At 32.7% G+C, this 21344-nt stretch overlaps 1 protein-coding gene across 1 annotated transcript; it reads right to left on the bottom strand.

Moving 5' to 3' along the window:
* Positions 1 to 4881: 4881 nt before the first annotated feature.
* Positions 4882 to 11326, bottom strand: LOC137824545 (putative beta-1,3-galactosyltransferase 14). Its single transcript, XM_068630213.2, has 7 exons — positions 10797 to 11326; positions 8624 to 8776; positions 8466 to 8548; positions 8252 to 8351; positions 6331 to 6444; positions 5690 to 5832; positions 4882 to 5330 (listed from the first exon to the last, which is right to left on the bottom strand). Exons 1-7 carry the CDS (start codon positions 11156 to 11158, stop codon positions 5242 to 5244), a joined length of 1044 nt encoding a protein of 347 aa, XP_068486314.1. The 5' UTR covers positions 11159 to 11326; the 3' UTR covers positions 4882 to 5241.
* Between the last annotated feature and the right edge of the window lie 10018 nt (positions 11327 to 21344).

Raw genomic sequence — 21344 nt, 5'->3', positions numbered from 1 at the left:
GCTCTCTATACTAGTACGCATAAATGAACACAAATAGTGTTCTACAAAGCTTTAAGGAATAGAAAAACTTCAGTAGAGTTTTTGGCACTTGCAAAAGTATGGCTAACTTACTTTTCTTCTTCTTTTTTCTTAGAAAAATGTCTTCTTATAGCTTTAGAAATGCAACATTGCATTCTCTTTTCTGGTCGTTAAGTAGCTTTGAACTTTCTTCATTGTCTTCTTTGGTCATCGTCTTATAAGTTCTTATGTTTGATAAGCATTAAATGCATGGAATGGAGCATTAAATTATCTTATCTTCTTTATATCACCTCTCTGATAGCCGGTAGTAGTTATCTTTCTTGGTAGAAAATCCTTTTACACCAAACATTGGTTAAAAGTGCATACCATATAGGATAAACAACATTTGAAACTAGCCATGTAAGCTTTATCTTACATCCCAAGAAATTTTTGAACGTTGTAGCTTGACATGGATCTACCTATGACAAACATAATTCTATGTTTCTTCATACTTAAGCTTTGGGATATTCTTCATGCTTGCCAGCTTAAAGTCTTAATTTGTAGTTGTCGTCTTAATGAATTTCATTTAACTTATCAGATGAAGTGGAACTTAACTTTATTGTCTGTAAGATGAAGCAAATGCATTTATGATCTTATCAACGTATGTTTGATGTAGCTACTTCATGTACTCCAAGTACTAAGTTTGTTCAGCCTCATATATTCAACACACTAGGCTTACTCTACTTCCTGTATTCCAAACACTAGGCTTAATAAGTTTTTAACATGTAATCAAAATATGTTTAGGGTGTTGTATTTTTGCTCTAACATAGAGTTTTGCAAAAAACAAAAAAAAAAAGTTCTGAAGGATTTTTTTACAATGCATCTCTCAAACTTGAAGTTGTATCTGACATTCTTCATCAGACATTATTACCAAGAAAACTACTTGATAGCTTTTTTTATCAAGTATAAACTTTGTTTGTTAGCACCTATCAAAGGAAGCTTTGTGATTTTTTTAAGTTTTAAAACACAATTCAATCATCTCTTCTTGTATTTTTTTTGCTTGTTTTCACAACCCGCAACTCAAGTTCCTTTTGTTGATCTCAAGTAGACTTTTCTCACTACCCATGTATATACTTACCAAATTTTAGAAAATCATTTATCATTAAAATGAATGTTTTTAGCATTGTATTTGTGTTTTCTTGTCTAAAAAAGGCCACCATATTGCCTTCTCCTCTAAGAAGTTTTGCTCCCTAAATGCAGAAGAAATTAGCTTATGCGCACAAACGTTTTGCCACGGTTGAATGTTAGATCAAAATTAAACAAACCTTTTGTATGATTTTTTATTTTATGCTTAAAAAATAAATATAAAACATATTTTATAAACATTAGATCATATCAGACACAAGTGTCTAATTTGGCCTAACATATGCAAGTTGTGTTAGTGATATGTGTGTGCTCTTCATTTGATAAGTTTATGCTTTGAAAAAACTAACAAATGCAAGTGAGTACACTCGGTCTAACAAATACAAGCCTTGAGCATTTCATGTTATATTTCAAACTTATAAATTCTCATTTTATGCTTGTAGGAAATGTACGTTTCTTCATTCTTTCATAGGATCTCGCAATGTTTTGTCAACATCAAGATCCCTTGAAGAAAGTGTTGAAAGTTGCTTTAAGCAAACAAATTTTCTAGAAAATGTGGAATATTATCATTGCGAAGTCAATCAGTTGTATTAGGCCTTGTGCTATGCTCAGAATGTGAAAAGAAACTACCTACCTAGATTTGTGAAACTTTGATGTGTTTTAGAAGTGTTGTAAAAAAAGTCACACATTTAATGCTTAGTCAAAAACATTAATGTGTCTTGCAACTTCAAGGCATGATCAAATACGAGAAGAATGAGTGATAGAAGAAAACCCTAAACATTAAAAGATTCTAATGTGAATCCATGACAAAATTCAAATATTTTATTTTCATAATCTACTTTACAAGTTTACTATAAGTTGAGTCTTCCTTTAGAATCTTGCATACCTTAAGTATCATGTGTCCTTTTTGAAGTTGTGTGGGAGACCCTTGAGCCTAATATGTTTCTTTACCATTGTTGTCTACTTGGGAGGGACATTTGATACAGCTTGCCAAACTTCTTTTCCGCAAAGTCAAAGATGATAATGGCAGGTTCAAATGCACCAGAAAACCATTATGGAAGATTTTGTTTTATTTTTTTAATAGGTGTGAGAGAGAGTGATGAGAAAATTTTGATAATTATTTTTTTAAATCACATGTTTTAGAAGAGGATTTTATTGATTTATGTCCTGTTTTGTTTTAAAGAGAGAAATGTAAATAGTGGAAAAGTAAGAAAGCTAAGTAAAGAAACACAAAATTAGAACTAAAAAATTAGTTATTTGATAGAGTAAAAGTATATGAGAAAAAGACACTTAAAATTTTGTGAAAGATATAAAAAGAAAGACTTATATATTAGCAAAAATAAAATATTAGAGTGAATTTCTTTGTTAATTTTTTTTTCTATTTTTTTTTTACTCCTACTAAACACACTGCAACAATTATTTATCTCTTTACTTCTATTATTCATTCAACTAGAGAAGACTTATTTATCACAAATTCTGTTTAAAAGACAAATATGCCATCATGCGTATGAATTCATACTTTTATATATTGAAATTACATTTATAACAGTAAAATCTTCCATTCGTGTTTATTTTAACTTTTATTGTATTAATTAAGAATCTCATAATTTATTATTTTAGAACTATTAATAAGCAAATTTTATTAATTTCAATTTACTCGATTGTTAATGTACAAATATTAGGAGTTCAAATTTTGACACTGTATCAAAATAATACATGATTTTCCCAATTCACTTTTATTTATGTAATAAAAATATTTGTTTATATTTTTTACTAAGAAAACATTATAAGTTATTTTGTTTTATTAGATTGAATATATTTTCCGCCCTTTTACTATAACAAAAAATTATTTTCGTTAATCCAATGAACCATTCAAGTGTTTGTAATATGAAAATAATTAAAATAAATCATTATTAAAATTGATTATTTAAAGTTCCATCTCATCAACCTATTAAAAGTTTTGCAATCAAAATAACAATAAATTTTAAAAAAAAAATCATAAAGAGAATTATTCATTTTAATATTTTTATACTATATATCTGGATAGTTTAAAGTTTGAACCGAAAACGAAAATTAAATTTATATTAGGTTTAATTACCTTATTCGTCCTTACATTTGGTGGGATCAATAGTCCATTCGTTCTTAACGAAAATAACCAATTAAGATAAATTTAAAAAATATATAAAGACCAAATTGATTTTTTTAAAAATCACTGTACTAAATTACTCATTTCAATCATTTTTATACTATATACGGGATAGTCTAAAGTTTGAATCGAAAACGAAAACTAAATTTATATTACAGAAGAAAAAAAAATGAAAATCATAATACAAATTATTTGGTAATAGTGATATCATTAAAATTAATTGAGTGATCCAAATTGTTTAATACATCTAATCTAATGAACATTAACAATATCACTTGTATACCTTTGCTAGTACCACCTTAACAACTTTATCATAAAGTTACTATGTACGTATTTGATTTGATTATTAAATTTTTATACCTAAGTTTTAGATGAAAAAAATTGAATGAAATTAATAGTGTTGATGTCACGTGCTATACTTACACCACATGGGTCCCTCTATTGCGTGATTCGTTGAAAAGCTACTTCAAATAGGACAATGGGCCATCATGGTTGACTTATCACAACCCAATAATGGGTCCATCATTATGCACCCATTACCAATTACCACCATTCAATTTCACTCCATCAACCATAACCTTTATTATAATAATAACAAATTAATTATTCCAAGTCTTTCCCATGGTATTTCTCATACAATTGACCCTACTCATTTTTTTAAGGATTTCTTAACATATGTGCATTTTTTTTTTATATTTTAGATGATATTAGGGTCACACACATTTATTTGAAGTTTTAGAGGAATAAAAATAAAATATTTTATGAGGACTAAAATCCAAATTTGTTAATTTTACAAGGCTAAAAAAATAAAGTAGAAACCAACATTAAAAGTGACTTATTTTACTTGATTATAAATGCATTTAAATTTATTAGTATTATTATTATTATTATTATTATTATTATTATTGAACATGATGTTGAATCCATGGTAACCAAAAACTTTTCCTTTTGATTTTATTTATAAAAACATGTATGGTCATTTGACTTGAGCCACACACAAAAAATGCATAACTCAATGATTTTCCATAATTCTTCATCTTTATAATTGTCTTTGTTTTCTTCTTATTAATAGGTTTTTCAATTTTCAGCATTCAAGCTTGGAGGGCTCAAAAACACATGCAAACCAACGAAGCAAAGAAAGCTTCATTTGGTGACAGCTTTGTCTTCTTATGAACTTTGTTTTCTAGCTTTGTCACTAACTATCAAAACCCTGCATGAATCAAGAGATTCTTACTTATCTCCTAGAAGCTAAATCAACACTGATACCTTGTGTTTGGATTCTTTCAGCTGGTGTTGCAAGCTGATTTACAGTACCAAAAGGATATAACATAGCTAATTACAGTCTTACACAGTTCATCAAATCTCTTGGGTGTTTAATCAGAGCAAGATGACCATATTTTACATGATGCTTCAATTAGACAATTGCCCTCTAATTTCATCTTCAGTCTTAACTCTGAAATATAATTTTTTTTCTACCCATTACAATAATACCACTTGATTTAAGTGTAATTTGATTCCTATGCATGAACTGAAGGGCAAGGATGGATATACATGATGAACAAATGAAGCTTGAAGTAAACTATGACACATGCAGGAGCACACAATCGTTCAAAACTCTCATTTTTTGAAACAGTACAAAATGAATCAGAGTATATATAACCCCAAGAAAGAATAAAATTAAAATCACAAAATTAGTAAATTAACAAATTATCTCCTGGTCTCATCTGTGAAGTCTATCTATTCTCTCATGTAGTATATATATATAAAAGCCTTCCCTAAAGAACCTTCTTCATATCGGGCAATGCTAACCTCCTCTCTTGTAATAACTGGAAGAAAGGAGAATTATAAGATCATAAGAATGGCAGAGACAGTATCTCCTGGCAGTAAGCGATAACAAGAGCAGCTATTCCTTCACTACCTTCTGACCTTACTTGGCTTTTATATACCCACAAATTCTATTTATCATCTGATTCCAGAGTTGGGGTCTTAAAGCAGGCTTCCTTTTGATGGAGTTCCAACATTTTCTTTTCTGGATTGCAGAGACCTGTAGGTGAACAGCAGATCATTAGGATAAAATATTCTATTTTGGGGTGCATATATATATATATATGGACGTACACACAATTCATCTTAATTTATTTTTATAAACATCCTCTTAATTTAGAAGTTAAAAATATCCTTCCTTTTTCCCATCCAAAATCCTCCATCGATAGTTGGACAGACAGATACAAGACAACATTGAATAGCTCTAAACAATTCACCATGAGGTAGCCCATAATACCAATTATTTTATGGGACCTTCATTCATGAATTTCGTACTTTTAAGGTTTTCCTAGAAAATTCTGTCTAACAAAGCACCAAATACTGATGCTGTAAAATCATGGCGCAAAGAGAAACACCCACCTGAACACTTTGGAATATCCCACACAGCAACAGATGTGGCTGTACAGTCTGTGGCACAAAGTTCATGATTATTCTCATGGTTGACATTCATAGCTAGCATCCAAGCTCCAATAGTAACATCTTCATTGCTGAACATCCGGAAACTGTGAAACAATGCAAAAGCATTATATTGAAGTGGGAAAGAGGGTACGTACGTATTGAACAAGGTCCATATCATCATCACTTTTATCCATTGTAACCTCCAGTCCTTTACATTAAGATAAAATTTAAGACCTCAACCTCCAAAGTATGATATTGTTTAGATAACAAAGAGTTTAGCTCCCAATCATTGGCACCAGTGAGACAACTAACAATACTAGGCAAAGATTAGGGCAGTATCTCAACTATTTTTTTATTGAGATTAGAAACAGAAATTATCCAACCCAAGCACACAAATATCTCCAGGCATTTTGTTTTCCTAATGCATTGCATACCTGCTTATAAATGGATAGGCCCAAAAAACGTAAGTTCTATATCTAAACATCAACGAGTGTATCAAAGTATTACTTCCCACAGTGCCCAATAGATTACACGAGAGATTTGTGATTGTACTCCCCTGAAGGTTATGTGGCCATGCAAGTTCTGGAGAAAAGAATACTTGCCTGTCATTCCTAAGAGCAACCAAGCTTGAGACAACATCAGTAGAAAGAGCATAAATAGGACCATAAGCGTGAAGAAAATACTCCTTTCCAAGCAAATTCGACAATGGTTCATACCTACAAGATTTTATCAGGATGAGTACTCCATAAGAAAAAGTCAATAAAATGCTGGTTATAAGTTGAGGCCTTAACTGTAACAATGCCGAGAGCCTAGATAACACGCTACATTAGCATTACAACCCAAAAAGATAACGTTTTTGAATAGTGATCATTAGGACTAAAACAAAATTGGTAATGAAGAGTAACATTAAAAGGTGTGAAATTGTTTCAATCTCGTAATTTTATGATCATTTATTGGGGATCAAGTTTACATCCAACAACCAAGCCTTATCCCATCACGTGGGATTAAGTACAAAAAATGTCATTCCCCAACAACAGCCTCTATCATTAAACCATAAAAGAGCAATTCATTGAGCAAATATTTTATTTTAATAGAGTAGACAAAGTATAATACATATAGTTTGAAGACAGTTTTTATATTTTGGTGGATATTACTATTTAAGAAGTTTTATCTGTTGTTATAAAATGCAAATTAAAGATGAAAACAAAAAATAGTTGAATTCCACAATGATTTTAATAACATCCCGTGATTTAAATTATATATTTATTTTGATTCAACCACAGTGAATGACATACTTCCAAGTTTTGGATGAAAGTATATGTGTTTCGTTGGCATCATTCTCCAACCTGATTCTTAGAACCCCACACCCCAACAAAAGGAAGGCATGAGAAAAAGAAAAACTACAAACAAAATTGTTAAAAATTTCGGGGCTTGTTTAATTACTGCTTTTGAAAAGGTTCGTCGTCCCCATGCAGATGATTAAAACCAAGGTTATCAAATCACAATTAAAATCATGAATGTCCAAACTAACCATTATTCATAAAGTATATCACACTGTAAGATTCAAAGACAAGATGGAAAATAACTTCAAATATATCATATTAATGATGGTATCCTCCGTGTATTTTACGCTAGAAATAGAAAAAACTAAGACATAAGTCTTTATAAGTCATAGTGATTGAAGTTTCTATTTCAAAAGATTTAAAATAGTAATGGAACAACCAAATAGAGTACATAAAATGAATGATGTGAAACCCTGCTTAAAAAGAATGAAAACAGAGCAACAAAATAATCAAATAGGGTGCACTTTCAGTAGTGCTTCTTCAGTTCCTTTTGTTTATCAATTTAAATACATATACATATACATATACATACATACATATATATACATATGTGTGTGTGTATACACACACACACACACCTTTTCAGTTTCATTAATAGAAATAGTGAAAACACAAAAGTAAAAATAACTAATTGCTGAATTGTGTGGTTTGTATCTACATATGAAATTGCATTGCTTTATACATGTATCAGACAAGTCAAAGTCATTTGAAATTCATTCCATGATACATGTAACTAGCCACCCATAAAACAGCTAATTGTAAGATAACAAGCATGATTAAAACTAAAATCTACTTGCAAACTTTACATTAATTCTCTTGCAATAGTAATTGTTCATTTGTAAATCTAACAACTAAACAGTATTAATAATATATATTTCTATCTCAGGCAAATAGCCCCATCAAGTAAAGACATCAAAAGTTCTATACATTACTCTTGTTTCATCATTGGAGCATGGTAGTTGAGTCGAGATACAAGTGGTGTATCGGAGAGCTGATAGTCTGAATCGTGAATCATAAACATTAAAAAATGTAATGGTGTGTAATTTACTAATGACATATTTTTTTTATTTCTCCTGTGTAAAATTGTGCCATGCTGAAAGTGCGGAATTAGGAAAATTAATCTATACAGAATCAAACTAAAATTTTGACGATAAACTAAACTCATCAAAACAAAACTAACCATTTGAGTTTTGGATCAGTGAAAACAGGTCCTTTTTTCATACATCCTATGTATGTCTGAGGATGAGATCGTTCTTTGGCCAGTAGCAATGATAGACGATCTGACGATAAATTAAAAATATGTGCATAAATCTTTATTAGAATTGTAAAATGTCATCACATAAAGGAAGTTCTTCAACGTATTTGGCACAATAAGCATTAAAAGATAAAATCACCTGGCCTTAAATATATGTCATCATCAGCTTTGACATAAAAATCAGCATCAAAAAGGGCATAAGCTGCTTTGAAGAAAGCTAACCTGTGATGAATGAATTTTAAATTTAGCAACACGCTACAGATAAAATGCAAGAATTTAGTCATTCTCAGCACACACGTTTTGTATGGGAGCTTACTGTACTCCTCTTGGATATCCAACAAAATGAAATCATCATATTCTGCTACTTCCTTATGAAGTGCAGACATCTTTCCTCTGTTACTTGTTCTACCAATGATAAACCTAAAAGCCAACCCAGTGGCTTCTTCCAAGCTGCAAGCAACAGTCAGTTATTAAAAATGACAGTACCAACTTCCTCCACTGTCAAACCCAACTTCCCTCAAAATACCCAACCCACCAACAAAATACAATCACCTACTTTACATAACTTCAAACACTGCAATCTACAATAGATATTGAGCCGGATCTAAATCAAGCCAGATAAACACAGACGAGAACCTAGGATGACTCATGAAACATTCAATTCATACCAAAGATGTGGAACATTCAGAAACAATTCTAAAAATAAGCCTTGCAAACCAGTAATACTTTCATACAATAAAATACAGATAATCATCACCGCCATCCATTTTCACTTTCCTTTTCACCCTCTCCATTATTATACATTAATATCAATGTTGTAAAATCCAAATATAAATTATGAGTTTCACTCCAAAAAGGATCATGGTTCGTGTACATTTCCAAAACTATAGCTGTGTATACAGATACTTAAAACAGGGCTTAAATATATTAAAAGTCCCTAAAAGTATGACTTTTATGGTTTAGTCCCTGTAAGAATTTCTTAGTTTTTAATCCCTAAAATTTACAAAAATCACATGCCTCTAGTCCATGCTGAAGGACCAAAACCATATCATATTTGTTAAATTAAAAAATGAATAAAAACATTTGATGAACTAAAACAAAGAATATATCTTGAACCATTAAAAGCAGAAAAAAAATACATATTTACAATATCATATTTATTTTTTTAAAAAGAAACTTTTCTTTTATACTTCTACATTTTAGAAGAAAAAGAAATTGTAATTATTTGATGTTTATGTGTTGTTTGATGGTCGTCCTTAAGAAAGCAAAAATGTCACCCCACTCCGAATCCAAATACAAATGTTTGATATTAGACTTCACATTTCTGAATTCTTAACATTTGTGCCCCTAAACAATTTCCCTAAAGAGAATTAGTAACATCACCGTAAAAAACTTTGTTCTCTCACATCAAAACTTAAAGAAAAACAAAACAAACAACAGACAAAACCATTCACTCCTCTCAAAACCCTATGACTAAAAATAAAATACTTAAATGCAATTTTGATCCTCCATATGTTTATTTGTACAATTTTGGTCCCCGTACTTCTAATTGAGTGATTTTGTAACAAAATTTGCTATCATCAACCACATCGTACTTAATTAACAGACTGATACAAGTTAAAAATCTTTCTTTTCTCAATAAAACTATTCAAACCATGGATGACTACAATGTGGACAAGGGAGGTGAAAAAACTCCCATAATCTCTAAGATGCGTCAAGTGTTGTCTCTACATCATCAGTTAATAGCAGCAATCCCTCAATCCAAAAATGATAGTCTTTTCATACATTATTAATAACAACAATAAATATGTTACTTATTCAAACAATTTTATTATACTAATGTCATTCTTCTCAATAAAGACATTACTTTTATTCGTTGCAAAAGCAAAACATTCTCTTCAATACTTGGGAGCAAATTAAGAATAAAATAAATGAAAACTAAGAACATAAGTTCATTTGACTTTTTTTTCTAGACTAAAACCACAGACTTCCCATGTTCGACCTTAGTAGAAACAAACAACTCTTTGTCAGACTTTACTTATCTTTCGGTCGAGTATAGTCTTAGCCAAAACCCTGGGATACTGGTGAATCATATCCATGGACCAAAAAACACGACACTCATCCTGGGAAAGATGAACTAGATGTAATTGTTTGCTAATTTCATGACTGTCGAGATATGAGACAAATGGAGGCAACCAATTTTAATCAATGAAAACATTCTAACACTGAAATCGCTCAATTAAACATATACTAACAAAATTTGCATAAATGCAAAAGAACACCAAAACTGTGAACAACTACAACCACAACAACCACAACACAAAAAGCCTTATATGATTGATGAGGTGGACTAAAGGGACGAAACGGCACTATTTGGCAGAGTTAAAAAGCAAAGCTTGAGGACAAAAACTGCATTTAAGCTAAAATACACAATTGGAGAGGAGTTAGAAGAGATAAAGCGAACAAATACCGTTGAAGGCCTTGGTGATCAGAGGGAAACCACGTCTTCCTCAACGCCTCTCTTCTCCCAGCGGATCCAAACCCCGTTTGAATGCCCACAAAGCCCATGACCTTGTGCCTCTCGCCATCGCCGACACCGACAGCGGCGTTGGCATTGGCATTGGCGGCGTGTTCCCAGACGACGCGCACCGATCGGGGGTGCACGTTGATGCAGCGGTTGTGGCGAATCTGGGCGATTAAGGAGACGACGGCGAAGAGGAAGAGGATGAGGAGGGCGGAGAGGAGGAGAAGAGAGAGGGTGGATCTGCGCGTGGCGAAGGGCGAGGGGTAGCGCGCGTAGGGGAGGGCGTAGGACTTGGGGGAAGAAGGCATGGCTCAGGGAATGTTGTGAAGGTTGAAGAAGGTACGTTCATGGCACACAACAATGAATGAAGACTCATTTTGTTCTTAGAGACTAGAGACTAAGAACACTCACCATAACGCTTATGCTTCTCACTTTTTTATTTTTTTTTTCATTACACCTAAATAACTTTCCTTCCTATCAAAATTATTAAATGAATATACATAGGTAAAAATAATATACAAATTTATTATTTAAAGGTTTTATATTAAGATATTATAAAATTTTGGATTTAAAAAAAAAATCCAACTTTAGTGCTTCTTAATATGATCATACCCAGTTTTTTTTTTAATTAGAGTAGTAAAAATGGCAATAAAAAATGTTGATTAGATGCCAAGAGTTCGTTTAGAGTTTGAGAATGTTTAAAAAGCATAGGAATTTTGGAATTAAGATTACACTCAAGTCAACATATAGAACCTTACTGATAATTTAAATTAAACACTGGATGATGAGAGTAAACACATGTTAATAAAAATATAGTATTGTTTTAGATCATAAAATTGTGTTTGGTAAAAGCATTTTGGAGTTATGTTTATTCATAGTAAGATTATTTTTTGAATTCTTTTTGAAAATGTGATCATATAATTAGTTATGTAAGAATATTATAATAGTTGGACAGTAATATTACTACCACATAAAGTAGGAAGAAAAGAAGAAGAAAAATAGAAGAAAGAGTGGTTGAATTATGTTTTAATTAAATTTTTTTAAAAATTGTAAATATTGTATAATATGTAATCTTCATATGATAGTTTTATTTATTTATGAAGTAAATAGACTATAGTTCTTGTGTCCCAAAGATTACAAAAGATAAAATAAGAAACTTCCATTAAAAATTTGAGTAGGATGTTGTTAAAACTAGGTTAGTGTATAGGAGAATAACCTCTAGTAGATATGAAATATATAAAGCAATATATATTGGTTATTGGTTCGTTTGTCGTAAGAAACTACATTAATTTTGAGTTAATAAATAAAATTTAATTAGCAGATTAATGTTGCAAAGTACACTTTGAGTATTTTTTAGGTTCATAGTTATTTCTAACTAATTCATTGAGTATTATTTGACCTAATAATCTTATGATTAACTTTTTGAGTATTTTTTTTCCACAAGCTACTCTTAACTTGATAAAGTATTATTTCTTAAGTCACTCCTAACTCAATGAGTTTTCTTTTAGATCAGAGCACTCCTAGTTGGCGTTGACCCAGTTAAAGAGTATTATTTCTCAAACCACTCATGGCTCGATTAAGTATTTTTGACCAAGTCATTCCTACTGGCTAAAGAGTATTCTTTAGCAAGTCACTCCTGACTAAACGAGTATTCTTTACCAAATCATTTTTTATTATACGAGTATTCTTTATGCTTCTACTAGACACTCCTAATTACTCCATCGATTATTGTTTGTGAAATAGTTGTTGAACCAAGTGGAGTTCAATGTTTTGAAGAATCCAAATCCTTTGAAGGATGATGAAGCCTCTGCTTTGCTTGATGCTGTTGTGCTGGTTTTAGCCTTGTTCTGGAGTAGTTTAATGTTGTAATCAACACTTAGGTTAAATCTCAAAGCAATTAGCATCTCAATTTTAACAAAGCAAAATGTTTTACAAACTAAGTTGAAACAACCGATTGTTTTGTCGAAACAACCGATTGTTTACACTTAGGTGTTTTGAGAAAGTTTGAAAACTGTTTTTGAATGGTGGATTTTGTTAAGTAACAAAACAACCGATTGATTCGAAGAAACAATCGATTGTTTGTTTCAAAACCATAACAGAAAAACTATTTTCTTTGACTGAGCTTTAAATGCTTTAACTGAATACGCTCCAATCATTAAATGTTTTGACCAATCTATTTTAAATGCAATTAAGAGTTTGTTAAGATTTGATAACAAACTATATTCTTAGATATATTCTAAAAAATAGTTTTTGATATATTAAGAATCTTGAAACAAAGTTTTCATCTAAGAGTTTTTCAAATATTTCTGAGATTGCAAAAGAGCTGAGAGATTGATCAAGGTGCTGAATAGGGATTCTCTTGTATTGATTTCAGATATTCATCTGTAACAAGTGTAATCTGTGTAAACTGCTGAACAATTTTGTTTGTGTGTGTTGTTGAGATTGGTTGTGTGTTCTTGAGGTGTTCAAGATCAACAATCTTAGTGTTGGCCAAGTAGAGTGTGTTTCTTGAGGTTTTCAAGGTCATTCTCTTGGTTGTGGTGTAAGTGATCAAGTGGTGATTGCTTAGTGGATATCCTCAGGGTTTCTGAGAAGACTGAACGTAGCTCTTGTTTGGAGTGAACCAGTATAAACAACTGTGTACAATTTCTCTATCCCTATCTCTTTAATTCAGTTTGATATTTTGGAACTGGTATAAACAACCGATTGTTTTTCCAACTTTGTGCTTTTGCTATTTGTTTTGGAAAAACCGAATCTGTGATCAAGGATCTTTCAAAGAAGTTTCATTCTAAGTTTAAAAGTTTTCAAAAATCCCCCTTAAACAATTCACCCCCCCCCCTCTCGTTTAAGGCCATATATTCTAACAATTGGCATCAAGAGCTTGGTTCTTGAAAGTTATTCAAGTTGATCCAAAAATCTTTTTTCTATGGCTGGAAAACTATCTTTTGAGGAGGGTGCTTCAATCTACAAACCACCTTTATTCTGTGGATTGAATTACAAGTTTTGGGAAGCAAGAATGAAAATCTTTATTGAATCTATTGATCAAAGAATTTGGGACTCAATTGAGAATGGTCTTTACATTCCAAAGTTCAAAAAGGAAAATCCTTTCTTTACAAAACCTTTGTCCAAATGGGCAGATGATGAATGTAAGATGGCTCAGCTTGATAAGTCTGCCCAAAATATTATAGCTTCTGCACTAGAAACTAATGAATTTTTCAGAATATCAAAGTGCAAAACTGCTAAGGAAATGTGGGAGACACTCAAAGCTGCTCATGAACCAAAGGAAGCAATGACAAAGAGTCAAGCAAGAAGAAAGAAAAGGCAAAATAAGAAAAGCCTCAATCTTTGCTTAATGTCCAGAAGGGAAGATGACTCATGTAGTGTAAGTTCATCAAACTCTCCAAACTCTGAAAATTATGGTCAATTGCTTCAAGCCTTTCAAGAAACTCATGAAGAAGCCAACCGATTGGCTCTCTTGAACAATCGGTTGAAAGAAAAGAATAGATGGCTTGAAAACAGAGTAAAGGCACTGGAAGAGGATTTAGAAAACTCAAAAATGGATTTTGAAAATCTGGAAATCATTTACAAAAAGTCCTCCTGCAAGTGTGATACTCTAGTTTGTGAAAATTGCGAAAATCTTGAAAAGAAGGTCCACTATCTTGTTAAAACAGTGGATAAGCTTTCTAAAGGCCAATCTAACTTTGAGAGTGTGCTAGCATCTCAAAATTGTGTTTTTGGAAAATCTGGATTGGGTTTTAATCCACAAAACAAGCAAGATAGATTTTCAAAATCATTTTAAAAAATGCCAGAAAAACAATCGATTGGACCATCGAAACAACCGATTGTTACATGCTTCTATTGCATGAAAAGAGGTCATTCTGTGCGATTCTGTAAAATCAGAAAACATGTTGTTCCTAAAGGGCTTATGAAGTGGATTCCCAAGAAAAATAAAGCTTGTATTGATGAGTATAAACCAAATGGACCCACATTCATAAGGGGACCAAACCTATGTACTTGATAATCTTTTTGTAGGACATCTTGGAGGAAAGAAAACATCTTTGGTACTTGGACAGTGGATGCTCCAAGCATATGACAGGGGACAAATCAAAGTTCCTGAGAATATCCTTCAAGTAAGAGGGTTATGTCACCTATGGAGACAACAACAAAAGAAGAATACTTGGAAGAGGATCCATAGGAGATGAAAGAATCTTGGTGATTCATGATGTGCTCTTTGTTGAAGGCCTAAAGCATAATCTTCTGAGTATTAGCCAACTATGTGACAAGGGATATCAAGTAATGTTCAAGACAAACACATGTGAAATCTGTCTACCCAACACCAAAGAGGTAATGTTGGTAGGTAAGAGAGTTAATAATGTGTATCTTCTAGATATCTCTACACCATGTTCAATTGGATGTCTTCTATCCAAGCAAGATGAATCTTGGCTTTGGCATAGAAGAATTCCTCATATTCACATGAATCATTTGAACAAGCTAATATCAAAAGATCTTATGATTGGGCTGCCAAAACTCAAGTTTGAGAGGGATCACATTTGTGAAGCTTGCCAAAAGGGGAAACAAGTGAAGAGTTCTTTTAAAACCAAAAATCTTGTCTCTTCATTGAGACCTCTTGAACTCCTTCACATGGATCTCTTTGGACCCTCTAGAACTATGAGTCTTGGTGGAAATTATTATGCTCCTGTTATTGTTGATGATTTCTCTAGGTACATTTGGACTTTGTTCTTGGAATCAAAGAGTGATGCCTTTGCTGCATTCAAAAAGCTAGCAAGAAGGCTTCAAAACACAAAGAACAACAACATTGGCTCCATAAGAAGTGACCATGGAGGAGAATTCCAAAATGAGAAGTTTGCAAAGTTCTGTGAGAAGTTAGGAATCCTACACAATTTCTCTGCTCCAAGAACACCACAGCAGAATGGAGTTGTAGAGAGGAAGAACATATCTCTTGAAGAGCTTGCAAGGACAATGCTTAGTTAATCATCACTTCCTAAGTATTTTTGGGCAGATGCAGTGAGCACCTCTTGCTATGTAATGAATAGGGTGTTTATAAGGCCCATCTTGAAGAAAACCCCATATGAGCTGTTCAATGGAAGGAAGCCTAACATCAGTCACCTCAAAGTTTTTGGTTGTAGCTGTTTTGTTCTCATCAGTTTGGAGAAGCTAGATATCTATGCAGAAAAACAACCGGTTGATTCGCAGAAACAACCGATTGAAATTCTGCAACAGAGTGAGCTGCCCAAAGAATGGAGGATTCCTAGAGATCTGTCAGTGGATAACATCATAGGGCAGATAAAGGGAGGTGTCTCCACACGTAGCTCTATCTCAAACTACTGCAGGCACACAACTTTTGTTTCTCAAATTGAACCAAAGTCAATTGAGGAAGCTCTCAAGGATGAGAAGTGGGTTGAAGCTATGCATGAAGAGCTAAATCAATTTGAAAGAAATGAGGTATGGTTTCTTGTCCCTAAAACTAATGAAATGAATATTATTGGTTCGAAATGGGTTTTCAGGAACAAGCTAGATGAGGATGGAGTGATCACTAGAAACAAAGCAAGGCTAGTTGTCAAAGGCTACAATCAAGAGGATGGCATAGACTATGGTGAAACCTTTGCTCCTGTGGCTAGATTGGAAGCTGTGAGGCTGTTGCTGGCCTTTGCATGTATGAGTGGCTTCAAACTCTTCCAAATGGATGTAAAGAGTGCCTTCTTGAATGGCTACATCAATGAGGAAGTCTATGTAGATCAACCACCGGGTTTTGAAGATCACAAGTTTCCTAATCATGTCTTCAAGTTGAAGAAAGCTTTGTATGGTCTGAAACAAGCTCCAAGGCAGTGGTATGAGAGGCTTAGCAACTTTCTGTTATCTCATGGTTATGAAAGAGGAATGGTAGACAAGACTCTCTTCATCAAAAAGTCTAATGCAGAAATTATTCTTGTGCAAATCTATGTTGATGACATCATCTTTGGTGCTACACAAGATAGGCTATGGGAAGAATTTTTGACTGCAATGAAAGGTGAGTTTGAAATGTCTATGATGGGAGAACTATCTTTTTTTCTTGGATTGCAGGTTAAACAAACAAAGGATGGGATCTTCCTAAGTCAATCAAAGTATTGCAAGGAAATTCTCAAAAAGTTTGACATGGAGAATTGCAAAGAGGCAAGCACTCCAATGCCATCAAGCTGCTATATGGATGCAAATGTTGCTGGAAAGAGTATAGATCAAACAAAATACAGAGGTTTGATTGGATCATTGCTTTATCTAACAGCAAGTAGACCGGACAGCATGTTTGCGGTGTGTCTATGTGCAAGATATCAAGCAAATCCTAAGGAGTCACACTTCAAAGCTGCAAAAAGGATTCTGAAGTATCTCAAAGGAACATCTTCTGTAGGACTATGGTATCCTTCTCATTCTCCAATACATTTAATTGGTTATTCAGATTTTGATTTTGCAGGTTGCAAGCTAGATAGAAAAAGCACAAGTGGCACTTGTCACCTTCTTGGCTCAAGCCTAATCTCATGGCATAGCAAGAAGCAAGCATGTGTTGCTCTTTCTACTGCTGAGGCAGAATATATAGCTGCTGGTAGCTGCTGTGCACGGATCCTATGGCTCAAGCAACAACTTGCAGATTTCGGTTTACAAATCAGCAAAGTTCCTTTGATGTGTGATAACACAAGTGCAATAAATCTTACCAAAAATCAAATTCAGCACTCAAGGACAAAACATATTGAGATAAGACATCATTTCATCAGAGATCATGTGCAAAATGGGAACTGTGAAGTGAAGTTTGTGGAGACCAAACTGCAGCTAGCTGACATCTTCACAAAGCCTTTGCCAAAAGAGAGGTTTTTCTTCTTGAGAAATGAGTTAGGTATTCTTGATCTTAATAATCTCTCTTAAATTTATTTTTAATACATATTAAAGTCTATTTGTGAAGACAAATAGGGGGAGAATTATTGGTTCTTGTATATCTATGTCTTATATGCATATTTAAATCTCTGAATTTAAAATTGCTTTCTGCTGCTGATAGAAACAACCGATTGTTTATTATGCTTAATGAGTGAAATCCAACTTGCTACTGTAAGAAGCTTTGGATAGTATGAATGCTTTCTCTGCAGGAATTGCTTCAGATTTAATCAGTACAACACAAGCACCAGGGATTTGTCTTCATCAAATAGGGGGAGATTGTTGAACCAAGTGGAGTTCAATGTTTTGAAGAATCCAAATCCTTTGAAGGATGATGAAGCCTCTGCTTTGCTTGATGTTGCTGTGCTGGTTTTAGCCTTGTTCTGGAGTAGTTTAATGTTGTAATCAACAGTTAGGTTAAATCTCAAAGCAATTAGCATTTCAATTTTAACAAAGCAAAATGTTTTACAAACTAAGTTGAAACAACCGATTGTTTTGTCGAAACAACCGATTGTTTACACTTAGGTGTTTTGAGAAAGTTTGAAAACTGTTTTTGAATGGTGGATTTTGTTAAGTAACAAAACAACCGATTGATTCGAAGAAACAATCGATTGTTTGTTTTAAAACCATAACAGAAAAATTGTTTTCTTTGACTGAGCTTTAAATGCTTTAACTGAATACGCTCCAGTCATTAAATGTTTTGACCAATCTATTTTAAATGCAATTAAGAGTTTGTTAAGATTTGATAACAAACTATATTCTTAGATATATTCTAAAAAACAGTTTTTGATATATTAAGAATCTTGAAACAAAGTTTTCATCTAAGAGTTTTTCAAATATTTCTGAGATTGCAAAAGAGCTGAGAGATTGATCAAGGTGCTGAATAGGGATTCTCTTGTATTGATTTCAGATATTCATCTGTAACAAGTGTAATCTGTGTAAACTGCTGAACAATTTTGTTTGTGTGTGTTGTTGAGATTGGTTGTGTGTTCTTGAGGTGTTCAAGATCAACAATCTTAGTGTTGGCCAAGTAGAGTGTGTTTCTTGAGGTTTTCAAGGTCATTCTCTTGGTTGTGGTGTAAGTGATCAAGTGGTGATTGCTTAGTGGATATCCTCAGGGTTTCTGAGAAGACTGGACATAGCTCTTGTTTGGAGTGAACCAGTATAAACAACTGTGTACAATTTCTCTATCCCTATCTCTTTAATCCAGTTTGATATTTTGGAACTGGTATAAACAACCGATTGTTTTGTTAAAACACCCGATTGTTTTTCCAGCTTTGTGCTTTTGCTATTTGTTTTGGAAAAATTGAATCTATGATCAAGGTTCTTTCAAAGAAGTTTCATTCTAAGTTTAAAAGTTTTCAAAAATCCCCCTTAAACAATTCACCCCCCTCTCGTTTAAGGCCATATATTCTAACAATAGTCACTCACTCCTGACTAAGGTTGGAAGGTTAATTGTTTATATGATCATAAAATCATTGTGTTTGCGTATTAGGAATTGGTTTTGTCATACAACCAATACAAGGTATGGAAGTCCTCTTCTAGTACATATCATTGATTTAACTCTCTTTGAGGATATACTCAGGATCCCATCTTACCAGAAATTTCAAATTAAACCCCTTGAATCTACACACATCATCAATATTGTTAATGTCAGTGCTAGTGATCTAGAAACCCTTTGGCATTTTCGATTAGGTCATATTTCAAATAAATGTATTGGTGTTATCAAGAATAAATTTCCTTTTGTTAAATATAACAAATCTTTTGTTTGTGATGTTTGTCATTTTGGAAAGCAAAAAAGACTTTCTTTTTCTATTAGTACATCTAAATCGAAAAAATGTTTTGATTTGATTCATGTAGATATTTGGGGACCATACTCAATACCATCAATTCATGGCTATAAATATTTCTTGACCATAGTTGATGACTATTCGAGGTACACATGGATTTTTTTTTTTTTTGAAACAAAAATCTGAAGTTGTTAAGGTTTTGGAACATTTTTGTTATTTTTGTTCAAACACAGTTTGAGACAACAATAAAAATAATAAGAAGTGATAACGGAACTGAGTTTGTCATGACTAATTTTTTTGTCAGTAAATGAATAATACATCAAACATCATGTGTCAATACTCCACAACAAAATAGTATAGTTGAAAGGAAACATGGTCATTTATTAGATGTAGCAAGAGCTCTTATGCTACAATCTCATTTACCCAAAATTTATTGGTCATATTTAGTGATACAAGTTGCGCATATTATAAACATGCTTCCCACACCTGTTTTAAACTATTCTTCTCCTCGTGAAATGCTTTTCAAACTGATGAGATTTTAATGGATTAAAGGTGTTTGGTTCTTTATGTTATGCTAGCACTTTGTCAACAAATAGAAGAAAATTTGATCCAAGAGCATCAAAATGTGTTTTTATTAGTTGTCCAAGGGGGACAAAAGGATACATTTTGTTGAATATTCAATCAAGAGAAATTTTTGTGTCTAGGGATGTTGTCTTTTATGAACATGTTTTCCGTACCAAAGGGTTCAAGATACTAGTAATGAAACTAACAGTCCCAATATTGATGATCAAATTTTGTTTGCTGAAGATTAATCTTTCTTAAGTCAGCCATCACAAGTCATTCTTGCACCTTGTGATAATGCACCTTGTGATAATGTTGAAAATAGCAGTGATAATAATTGTGAGTCACAAATTGAGGTTTCAGACGTAAATTGTTCCCATATAGACCAAAACCTCAATGAAAATCATGATATAGAACAAAGTTTTGAATCAGATCCATCTGTCCGAATGAGCACAAGAATAAAAAGACCACCTGACTATTTAAAGGATTATCATTGTAATCTTAATGTTTTCAGTACATCTTCAAGAGTTAAATATCCTTTGAATTCTGTTTTTTCTTATAGCAATTTATCACCTTCTTACAAATCTTTTGTTATGTCTCTTTCTTCACATGTTGAGCCAAACACTTATTCTGAACCTGTGAAACATGACTGTTGGAGAAAAGCTATACAATGTGAGATATCTGCTTTAGAGTCAAATCAAACTTGGGAGACTGCTCTTCTGCCTAAGAACAAAGATGTCATAGGTTGCAAATGGGTATTCAAAATAAAATATAAGGCTGATGGGACAATTGAAAGGTATAAAGCAAGGTTAGTGGCAAAGGGATATACACAAACAGAAGGCATCGACTACCTTGATACTTTCTCTCCAGTAGCAAAGATGACCACCATAAGGTTGCTTCTTTCTTTAGCTTCTATTTATAATTGGGAATTGAAACAATTAGACATAAACAATGCCTTTTTACATGGAGATTTGAAAGAAGAAGCATACATGGTTGCTCCTCCTGGATTGACTTCTATTCCACTAGGAAAAGTTTGTAAACTAAAAAGGGCTTTATATGGTCTTAAGCAAGCTAGCAGAGAATGGTTTGCCAAACTGTCATCATTTTTGCTTTCTATAGGATATAGTCAATCTATGAATGATCATTCCTTGTTCATTAATTCTTCTGAAGGATCTTTTACAGCATTATTGGTATATGTGGATGATATAATATTGATAGGAAATGA

This window comes from Phaseolus vulgaris, chromosome 11, assembly GCF_051622355.1.
Source record: "Phaseolus vulgaris cultivar YP4 chromosome 11, ASM5162235v1, whole genome shotgun sequence".
Classification (NCBI taxonomy): Eukaryota; Viridiplantae; Streptophyta; class Magnoliopsida; order Fabales; family Fabaceae; genus Phaseolus; species Phaseolus vulgaris.
Note: the sequence above shows the minus strand (reverse complement) of the source record. Positions and strands in the feature narration are given on the sequence as shown.

Bases quoted from the DNA above. Each gene is read 5' to 3' on its own strand.
- LOC137824545 (XM_068630213.2), bottom strand. From the start codon at position 11,158: ATGCCTTCTTCCCCCAAGTCCTACGCCCTCCCCTACGCGCGCTACCCC. The intron at 8,352-8,465 runs GTGATTTTATCT...ATTTATCGTCAG, and splicing joins TGACATATATTTAAGGCCAG to ATCGTCTATCATTGCTACTG. The intron at 5,331-5,689 runs GTGGGTGTTTCT...GTTCACCTACAG, and splicing joins GGATATTCCAAAGTGTTCAG to GTCTCTGCAATCCAGAAAAG.